The sequence below is a fragment of the Chenopodium quinoa genome, unplaced genomic scaffold (assembly GCF_001683475.1).
Source record: "Chenopodium quinoa cultivar QQ74 unplaced genomic scaffold, ASM168347v1, whole genome shotgun sequence".
NCBI classification, from domain to species: Eukaryota; Viridiplantae; Streptophyta; class Magnoliopsida; order Caryophyllales; family Amaranthaceae; genus Chenopodium; species Chenopodium quinoa.
In genome coordinates, this window is record NW_018745190.1 from 817513 (window position 1) to 829209 (window position 11697).

Here is an 11697-nt window from a genome sequence, read left to right on the forward strand (position 1 = left end):
CTCACCACTATAACAGGCAAAATAGTGGCAAAAGAGATAAATTGATGTTAAAAATACCATTTATGTAAAATTCCAATGCGGAAACAAGATTATGTCCTCAACCAAATATTGCCCAAACAAGATGAGAATAAGCCTCACTTAGTTTTAAAACAATGGCATTATATACAAGGTCTTGTAATAAAATCTTGCCCATAATTTTGGGCAACATGGCAACTAAACAAGAATCGTTAAGAGTAGTATCCTTTGCTGCTTGAAGGAACTACAAAATTTGGGATCAGATGCAGCAGTTCAAGGTTACAAGTCATAACCAAGATACAGATTGAACAATCAGGAGCAGAAGAGAAGCAATCAATCAATCATGAGATCGAAGGGGAAAATGCTGCACTAGACAGAGTAATAAACGAAAATAAACTGAAAGGGGCAAGCATCCACCAAGCTTAAGATTTGACTGAGAGAGCTGCACTCTCTACAGTTGTTTCACTTTCTTTTTTTGCTGTAAACGATCATAAACCAACATTTAGTAACCTTAAACAACTGCAATAAGCCAATAAGGGAGACCTGAGAAAAAAGTAATCCGTATTTAACTTTCGACTTAATTACAAATTAAACTTATGGCAAGTACATTGATATAGAGCAGGTTTACATGACAGTTTCTCTATAATTATCTTTACAAGGTTCAGTATTTACTTAATCTCTTCTAAAGAAAAATTATTTATGCAGTTTGCACCTGAAGAACTTCTGACTTCACATGTACAGGTTCTGCAACTCTCCTAGTTTCTGGCATATCATCGACATCTACATCCAACTGATTTACTCCACGAACGAATGCTGTGAACATAGGAAAATGTTTAGGGGAGAAAAAATCTGCTCCCATTCTCTGATATGTGAATGAATCCACTACTGGGTTCTCTTCTGATAGATTGCTCTTAATATTAGAAAATCCATCAGTCACTTTAGAAAGTGAAAGGTTCTCGCCAGATACACCGACCCCTTGCACTCTGCATACATCTTTAATTTGTGCAAGTAATGACTGAGGACTTGATCCATTTGGTTCGCGATTGTCTGACAGGTCCAATCCTGGCAATATTATTCTGCATGAATTGTTGCCAAACATCTCAATAACTTCTTCATATCCATCTCTATAAACTGTGTTGTAAAAACCAGCAGTCAACTCAGAAGGGTGGGACTGAGTCTTATACCATGAATGCACCAAGGGTAATTTTCCAGAAATGATCAATGGAGTTTCACCAAAAACAGCCGAGGCAAGGGAAAGAATGCGGTTCCCATGAGAGATGAGCTGGTCGGAATACCATGAAAGGAAAAAGTCACCATACGGAGTCTCCCAAGATCCACCATTATCCTTAAAGAAGTTTTTTGCACAAGGAGGCTCATTGTATGAAGGAACATCATGAGGCCCACCCAGACCCCACATTGGTTTGCCCATCATTTCAGCATAGTGCTTGAGGTGTGTGAGCATGTATTTGTCGTAGCACTGGAATTCTCCAACACCCGAGTGGTTATTGCATGATGCTGAATCATGGCATGAAGGATAACGAAGCTCACCATCTGGTCCAAGCCCTATTGTGACACCCTACAAAAAACAATGGGAAATACATTAGTTAGCAATAAAGCTACCTCACAAATGTGATAGCAAAATATACTAAAGAAGGTATCTATACTCACAGTGATAGTAGATCCCATGAAAGGTGAAAATGTTGATTTGAAGCTCTCACAGAAATTTTGATACACTTGGATTGGCGATCTATTGTCGAAAATAGGTAGATCATCAACAGCTAATGATAAACACTCTTTGTATTGTTGCCCCAAGCGGTCTGTGAAGTATATACTTGGGTCAGCCTCACCAAATTCAGAAACCCAATTAGGGAGAGGAATTTTTGGTTCCTGAGAAGCATGGAAGCAGAGGCTTACACGCAGCTTTAAACCCAATTTTTGGACCATCTCTGCAACAGCAAGGTAACCAGACCAGTCATACTTTCCCATAGCTTCCTTCTCAACAATTCCCCACCAGACAGGAAGCTCCACACCATCAACGCCCATTAGCTTCAAAGCTTTTAAGCCAGCAGTTATAGCTCTCTCATGATTCAGTGTGTTGTCCCTTGACACTGTATCTAAGGGTAACCCAACAAAAAGGCTTACGCCATCAACCTGGATATTCAATAAAGCCTACGATTAGAAATGAGATTAATATAGTGGGTTCGATAATGACAAAAAATATAATCCAAGGACCAAACTCATCAATTGAAAACTTGAAGATGAATACATATATTGAATCTATACTAAAAGTTATGAGATCAAAATTGACCAAAACTTGCACTCTTGGCTAACAAATTCTTCCAAACTTCTTCATTATATTCCCACAAAATTATGATCTAAAATTGTTGCTCCATTACTAACATAAACACAATTGAAATCACCATTTGCGGAATACATAATCTTCAACATAAGTGCTAGAGCCGACGGAAGGCACCAGGTACTACTAAGTATAAAGGAGTTAATGAATATGCATAGTAAAGCGCTATCTATGCATAATAATAATGGCTCGATCTACTACTACCTCGTCCATTGAGTATACCCATCCACCCACGAAAAATATGGTGAAATAAAAAAACATTCAAAGTTACCAAATCAACTTCCCCTTCTTCGGCCTTGAATACCTCACCATACAAAGATCACACCCCCTCTATCCTACAAAAAATGTCTCATATCTCTCTTATAGTTTGTCCCACAAAAATCGACTCACTTCTCTCATTGGCTATGTCCATTTGATATAATATTGTTTTTCATTTTCATCTTTAACATATTATATCCATCTTCTCTCTCAACTCTCTTAAAGCATTACTCTTCCATTAGTCCCCACTATCTCTTACTCCAGGAAACCCCAGTTTATCACAACATAAATGTCAATCGAGTAGCATTTTCGTAAATAAATCGACAATTCTACCCAGGCATAACATTTTCGTTATGAAAGCAACATTTAATGGAAAATTGTTGCTTTATTTACGTAATTAACACTTAATTAACAATTTTTGCTCATCTTTGTGGTAAACTTGAATTTTCTCATAAAATTCTAATTTTACTAAATTAACAATACACACTACCTCATTTTTATACTATATACACTTCTACTTAACAAACCACAGATATTCTAATTGTACAATATTTTTCAATGGAATTTCTTCAATTTATAATAATAATTCATAAATACTACAATAATTTTGGTTTATTATAATCACTAAATCATAGCAGCAACAACAGCAACAACAAAAATTATATTAAAAAAAAAAATAGACTAATTGAAAAATTAAAATTAAAATAAATAAAGAAGAAGCTCACAGAAATTGAATTAGGCAAAGCAGGTGTCTTCTCAACAGGTATAACATCAGATTGCACAGCTCTAAGAGGAAATCGAAACCCATAATTACCCTTTTCCTTGATCATTGATTGATCAAATAAAACCCTAGATTTCTGTTTATTATTTCCAAAATTGGGAATACATAAATCTCTCAGATTTTCTTCTATCTTCCCAATCTTCATCTGAGAATTACCAATTACTGATATCTCCATTATTTCAAGAAAGAAATAGATTTAACACAAAAATAAAATAAAATTTGATTGAAAAAATTGAGAATTTAAGAACAATTTTTTTGGAGTATAGTAGTAGAAAAGTGTTTGATTTTTTAATTTGAAAGAAATGTAAAGATGTTTAAATAGGAAAAGTGCATTTCTAGGTGGGTGGGAAAGTGCATAGTGAAGAGCCAACAAGAATTTGACACGTGTTGAGTACAGGTGGCAAATGAAGAACAGCCGCAAATAATGGTTATGGATTAGGAACTTTGCTCGTTTTTTCTCAAAGTTTGAAAAGGTTGTTTGTGGATGAAACAATCTTGGACATTTTTCACATGCATGTGACTATTTTGATTTCTATGTTTGAGTATTCTTATCCATATAACAAATTACAACTTGGACTTGCACTTTTATTTTGGGGCATTCAAGTGGAAATATATTTTATATTTGTATTTTCTCAAAAAAAAAAAAAAAATTTTTTATCTGTTTGAAAATTTTGGAATTTATAGTGTACTATGAGTGGCATTCAATTTCTATGATTGAGCATTCTTATCCATTAATAAATTACTACTTAGGAAAATTTGTCAGGAACTACACACTTAATAGGGGTATTTGGAAACAACTACCCACTAAAAAATTTTATCAAAAAAACTACCCCTTAAATTTAAAAAGTTAGAATAGCACTACCCATTTGCATTTTCTGGCGAGAATGTCCGGCACATGGGCCCACTTTTTTAATTTTTCTCTGAAAAGACACGATGCAATGACAAATTGGACCTTAATTCATAACCCTAAGATAACCAATTTGAATTAAAAGCAACAAATTCAACAAATTTCAAATTATCCCTAATTTCTAAGAACCCTAATTTTTCTAATCGTTACACCCTAACATCAAAATTCATAATTAATGGATTAAAAGAGAAGAATTATCTATGAATTGCATACCCTACTTGTTTTCACTTCTTCAATTAGGAATTTTCAGAAGAAAAATTGAAAAAGTGGGCCCCACACGCCGGACTTTCTCGCCGGAAAATGCAGATGGGTAGTGATACTCTAACTTTTTAAATTTAGGGGGTAGTTTTTTTGATAAAATTTTTTAGTGGATAGTTGTTTCCAAATACCCCTATTTAGCATGTAGTTCCTGACAATTTTTCCTACTACTTATTACAATTTGGACAAGAGTTTTTATAGAGGGAATCTATCAAGATTAGGAAAAATTGCTAAAATTAATATAATTTTTGGCCCATTCTTTTTTAATAATACAACCTTTTGATTATTTTGTAATAATACAACCTTAAGGAGGTGTTCATTTTAAACAAGAAAAAATTGATTTTCGGTGACTTTGAGGTGGGTGAAGGGGATGGGATTTTCCACACTTCCTTGTCCCCACCACTAAAAACTCATTTCCTCCCCTTTCATAACCTTAAAGTCTACCGAAAATTCGATTTTATCTTGTTTAAAATGAATACCCCCTAAAGGTAATATTATTACAAAATAATCCAAATGTTGTATTATTAAAAAGAATTGGCCAAAGGTTGTATTATTTATAGCAATTTTTCCCTAAGATTATTGTAAATTAGGGTGTAAGCCTGTAAGGCAAACTATTCTATTAATTTATATTCCAATGTAGTTTGGGGGTTTCTTAAAATAAAAATTGTAGAAAAAAAATACTGCGTAAAAAATGAATTTGAATTACGAAGTATTTATATTGGAAATGTTGGAATTTTGATGTCATTGAACTCTTATGCTAATATTATCGTCCTTTTACGAGTAATGTCTTATGGAACACTATATTGTAGTTTTCGGCTTAAGTGGAAGGGTTATTAGGGGAGGTGGGGTGATGGTTTGAAGGGGGGGGGGGGGGGTAAATGGGTGGAGTTGGAAGAGGGAGGGGTTATTTAGGATCACCAGCGTGGTGAAGGTGAGTTTGGGCGCCGGAGAAAGGGTTTTTCGAGTTTTAGGGTGGGATTTGTGAGGATGATGGACTTGGTGGTTTAGGGGAAAGGGATGGACGAGTTCAGGTGGGTCGTTGGGAGTTATGGTGGCGCCGACACAGGGGTTCAGTGGGAATTCAATGCCGACGGGGACGTGGCGTCGGTGGGGGCAGGGCTGTTGGCTAGGCAGTGTGGTGGGGAGGGTGGGTTAAATTATTTATTATTTTTTTAATAATTAATTAAATAATTATTTAGAATTAAAATAATTTAAAAAAGAACCAATAATTCTATTATGCCACGTGATATAATTAACCATAATGACTAGCAGAGTGAACGTCCGTTAGTCATTTGGGCATTTGGTAACATTTTTGTTAAACTCAATGATATATGGTGAATTTGAAAGTTTTTGATGGTATATGGCGAATTAATTAAGTAAAAATTCAGTGGTATATGGAGAAAAAAACCATTTTTTTTTTGTAATAATAGGATATCAATTACACAATCTTAGGCTTTTTGTTATTTCAATTATTCTCAATTTAGGGTTCTTTGTTTCCTATGAAATTTTTGTTATTGTTATAGCATTGTTTGTGTTTGTAGTTTGATGTATTTATCTCATCATCCTATAGGACAAAGTACGTGTAAGTATGGTTTTCTACTGTTGTATTAACTATGAAATTCAGACTTTTCTCCTTATTTTGCCCTTCTTGGCTTCCTGCTCAATAGGAACATGAATAGGAAGAGCAATAGGAATAGGAAGAGGAATTGTGAGTGAGGTAGTTGTCAAAAAAAAACAAAAGGACAAGTTAATCCTAGGCTTTAACCATCAGCTTAAGCTTAAGCTCGCTTTGACTCACTTGTAGGAATTATAACTAATAGCAATTAATAATAGAACAAACTTGTCTGATTTAATGTCGTGGCGTGACATAGCATCACTGCCTTAAAGTCGAATTTGCACCATACTTGTACACACAGAATTATAGCAATCAACCTCTAGGGTTACACTGCACGACTCTAACTCTCCAGTGTACTACAAAGAGCCAGATTGAGAACACAATGATCAATGCCCAAAACAAGAAACTATTTTGTGTAACATTTTAGGAGTAAAGAAGATAAATATATCTTTTTTGTGTGTACTTTTGAAGTGGAGGATACTTCAATTTTTAGTGTAGTATGTAATCTTTTTTTTTTTTTTTTATGTGTTCAAAAGAAGTGGAGGAGCTTCATTTATGTAGTAGTTTCACTAAGCTCAAGTCAAAGGAATAGAATTAATATTTCACGGCAACTAAGAAATCATCAAAACCCTTTGATTATGCATGTTTTCTAATTAGTCTTCCATCTATGTATCAAACGGCTACCGAGGAAGAAATATATGATGATCACAGTTAACTAATTGCTATAATCATGGTATTGTAGACACCCATTTGTGTCTCCCCAAAACCAATCCCAGTGATGAGTACCTTTCACGTCGAATCATAAACGAATGAAGCGAAAGTGTGGAAAGTCTAGTGTTGCGGATAGTTTTAATTTCTTTTCTCTTCTCTCTGTTTTTGAAAACTTAATATTAAGAAAACAGTCAATCCAGTTTGGTTGGTCCATGATATGGGTCCAATAGTAGTGTAGTTGGAAGGGGCTTGCAAAGACCTTTCCAACGATATATTATAAGCCCAATTCCGATGAATATTGAAGAAGTTATGGTCAATTTACCAAAATGGGCCTGGTTTGAGCCTTATATGCGGCCCAATGATCTAGAGGAGGGCCTAATATGATTTATCATTCCTAATGCAATTAGGAATGGTTTTAGTCTTCAAGATTCTTCTAGAAGGTTCTTTTCATTCCTAATTCAGTTAGCATTGATAAATTGACTTTTTTTGACTTTTCAGAGTTTTAATTAAAATCAAAAAGCATTTTCGAGGAAAAGATACGATTTTATCCTCCAGTACGGCAAACTTATCTGATTTTCGAAAATGCGTCAAAAACAGCTGGCGCCTGACTCAAGGCATTGGTGCTTGGAGCGAGGCCTGGCGCCTGGTGCTAGCCATTGGCGCCTGGCGCTAGTGTTGGTGCCTCGCGCCAGTTAGCCAGGGTTGGCGCTAGCTCTGTTTTACGTGCGCCAAGTGCTCTGTTTTGATATTTTATCTTTTTGGCTGATTTTCTCTATAAATAACGTCGTAAAAGCTCCGTTCTCATTCATCAACAATCAGTTTTAATTAATATTCACCTACAATCAGTTTTCATTCAATTAATTCTCTCATTCTCTTCTCTTCTCATTCATCTTTCTTTCTTTCTCTTTATAAAAATTGCTTTTTACATACAAAATTCCGCATTCGCAAGATCTAGAAACACCTAGCCATATTCGAAGTTGCCTTCGCCTTAGACGTGAAAGGTTTAATTTCTGAGGGTTTGGTCCCAAATCTCTCTTTCAATCATTTAATTTAATTGTTTTGATTATTATTTTCCTTGAAGTTACTAACGTGTGTATTTTGTTATTAGAAAGAGGTACGAGGCATCAAAGTAAGTGCTTTAATGATTTTTATTGATATTATGATGTAGAATCATGTTTATATTGTTATTATGATATTCCTAGTATCATGTCTAGGGTAGCTTTAATATTAAATATGATTGTTATGATGCTTCCTATGTCCTTCCTAATATTTTTTTATTGTTAGTATCATGTTAGGGTTAAAGATTTGATTTTCATTGCTTAGTGACATGCTAGGGTTTGTTATTAATCTTGTTAGTATCATGCCTAGGATCTTGCTATTATTATGCTTTAATATTAACATGAACATGATTATGATTTATAATTGTTATAATTTATGATGATTATGATTATTATTATTATTTTGATGATGATTATTTTATTTTAATTATTATTATGATTATAATTATTATTATGATGATTATTTATTATTATGTTGCTTGATTATTTATTGTTATTACTTGATCACCTTTTATGCATGTTTAAAGGGAATTTGTACTTGTAATCACGCTTAATAAGATAATTTAATAATCTTGTTAGGGTTAATATGATTATAATTTTAAGTGATCGCCAATAATAGTTTTATTTGTGCATTAATATTCAACCAACATAGATAAACAGGTTTAGGGGTTAATCCTATTGATTGCATGTTAATCAGAAAGCGCGCATGAATACGATCAGAATAAAGTAGAGGCCTATTATTAGGGCAGGTTCAATCTCTTTTAGGTTGGATTTGTACCTTCATCCCCGAACCCTTATTTGGTTCAAGAACTTATAGAGTTGACGATCTCTTGGATCGTTAAGGGGTGTAACTTTCACCTCGTGAACGGTTTACAAGTTCCTAAAACTTGTTGGCGACTCTTTTGCTCTATCTTCTTCCCTTTTGGACGCCACCATACTTTAGTGTATGATCACAGTGGGGTTCAAGCTAGGGGTTAACGCTTGAAATCTATTCCCTAAAGTTTTTGGCGACTCCACTGGGGAGGATTTCTATTTTAATTCCTGAATTTGTTTCGGCAATGATTTAGAATGAGTGGATGAGACTCGAAACGTTTTAAGTATTTCACGTGCGTAATTTTGATTAACATTATTGTCATATGCATAAAAAAGATTCATTGGAAAGACCATCCGTGATGAGTAAAAAACATAGGATTTTACATGTTGAGAAATATCTTTCACAACTAGGACCGAAATAACACCGCGCGAAACTGGAAACTTTTATCGAGCACAAAAAGCTGCTGAGGCATGTGGGAAGTAGCGCCAGAGGCCAGAGCTTGGCGCCAGCATTTTAGCCGTAGCGCCAGACGCCAGTATTGGCGCCAGGCGCTACAGTTAAAAGCTGGCGCCAGTCTCTGATTGATGGCGCCAATTTCCCCCAATACCGAGCCAGAAATATGAGTTCTAATTTTGACCGGTTTTTCGTATTGTTTGCTCGATCCTACTTCCTGATTGAATTTTTTCTCACTTTTCTGAAACCCATATGTGTTCTACATATGGAAATAACCCTCTGGGAATTCATGCTCCATCTACCTGATTGAACTCTCTGTGCAACAAAGGGTACATCCAAGATTGTTGAATTCACCAAACCATGGAAGCGAGTTTTTTTCAAAAAGCTCACGGTGTCCCATCCACTCGCGCCAACCCTTCACGGTTAGGCTTCCGCGCGGTGCATCCGGACAATTAACCATGGACCCTCTATTGGCTAAACCATATCCCGAACTTTAGAGAACTAGAGCCATGGTTAGGTTGCAAACTCATTGCATCATATTGTGCCTACTTGACTAATTGTGCATTATTTGCTGTGCATATATTCTATGTTTCTCTTAACCGTTTGTTTGAATTGTGTTGAGATTAAATAAATTAATTACTTAAAGAACTTTGCCTAATTAATTAATTAATTTGAGTCAATAAAGTCTAATATTTTAATCGGAATTGACCTAGTATGACTTTAGGCATACCCCAATTGACTAATAACACCGAAAACAGTCCCAGATCGAAACTCCAATATTGGCGCCAAGGTCTGAGCTGTAGCGCCACACTGTGGAGTGTGGCGCCTGGCGACATCTCTGTCGTCTGGCGCCAAGCTCCACAGTGCGACGCCAGTCCTGTCGTTTGGCCGACAGTTCGGATTATTGGTCGAGTCATCACTTAGGGTCTAATTAATCAGTTTGCTAACTAATTCGGTTGAGTTTCGCTTTCAATAGTACTTATTTGAGTCGATGATCGAGTTTAGGCACTAAGTCCCATGGTCTTACACAAGAGTCCAAGCATGTCACTTACACTCAACGCACACACCAATACACATACTTTGACCATGTTTAAGAGAGTCTTGTGTGCGCGTTTTTTTCTGTCATTTTTTTTAGGGGGGTAAGTCGGATATTAATCCTCCAATAATAATAATAAAAAACTATACTTAGTTCCCTAAAAATATGTACATTATTTTTGCCAAAAATAGGCACCCATTTTTTATTTTTTATTTATTCTTTTTTCCTCCTTAAAATAAACTGTAAAGTCAAGTTGATTCAAGTCAAGTAATTAAAATGCAAAATGGTTTAATTTACAGCGTGTGGTCAAGAAAGGAAGGACGGTTAATCAAAGACAACCTTTTCGTACAAGTCCAACTTTTCGACAAACCCATGGCTCATAAGAGGAAAGCTAAGACTATAATGGCAACAGAAGAAGAAGTCAATGATCTTAGGAACCAACTGGTTACCGTGACTGAGACACTGAAGCTTCTCGCACTCAAGATCGATGATCCCGTGAAACAACAACAAATGGACCTCATGCAAGAGAGTCTAAGCAAGCTGTCTAGCGACTACAAGTTTCAAGAGCTTACATCACAAGGGGTCTCGGTGGACAAATATCTTCTTCCGCAGAAGTTCAATGCCAATGACATCCCAAAATTCAGAGCAACTGACAACCCTTACTTTCATTTAAGAGCATTTGAAACAATAATGAGTATTAAGGGTATCGATAAGAAGGTTTTCCCCTCTCTGTTCTCACTATCTCTCGAGACCGTTTTCCAACAATGGTTCTTTTCTCTTGAGAAAGAAAAGACCTCTACCTGGGAGTCCATAGCAAACGCTTTCGTTGATAGGTACAAGTGCAACATTCAAGTCGAGACTGACCATAGGGAACTTGAAATCCTCAAGCAGAAAGAGAATGAAGGCTTCACCTCTTTCTTTAACAAATGGAGGGAAACCTCAGCTAAGATGATTGAGGTGCCAAGTGAAAAAGAGTCTGTGAGGCTGTTCATAAAAAATCTTCAAGAAAAATATTCCAAGCATCTCAAGTATCAAAATAATCTCCATACCTGGAAGGCCGTCTATGACATTGGGATCAATATTGAAGACGACTTGGCTAAGTTAAAAGATGCCAACAATAACTCCAACAGTGGCTGGAAAGGAAAGAAGAACGACAATCCTTCTTCTTCCAAAACCACCCACTCAAACAACGTTAGCACTTTTAATTTAGGAGAAGTCCTTGCTATGAACAATCAAGGACAGAAGAAACCATTTAGGAGGAACTTTACTCCTATTGGCATGAGTTATGACACCGCATTTGATCGATTAAATGCAAAAGGTCTTATAACTCCTATTAGACCATTTGGGGACCCACCAGTCGAGAAGAGGTCGGCTAATTGGAACCCCAATGCACATTGCAAGTATCACCAAGGTAGGGGCCATCTCACCGAAAACT

General features: G+C 35.8%; 1 protein-coding gene across 1 annotated transcript; it reads right to left on the reverse strand.

The window, feature by feature from the left end:
* Positions 1-553: 553 nt before the first annotated feature.
* LOC110710941 (inactive beta-amylase 9-like) lies at positions 554-3713 on the reverse strand. Its single transcript, XM_021889276.1, has 3 exons — positions 3355-3713; positions 1684-2166; positions 554-1591 (listed from the first exon to the last, which is right to left on the reverse strand). The coding sequence occupies exons 1-3, from the start codon at positions 3583-3585 to the stop codon at positions 713-715; spliced, it is 1593 nt and encodes a 530-aa protein (XP_021744968.1). The 5' UTR covers positions 3586-3713; the 3' UTR covers positions 554-712.
* Between the last annotated feature and the right edge of the window lie 7984 nt (positions 3714-11697).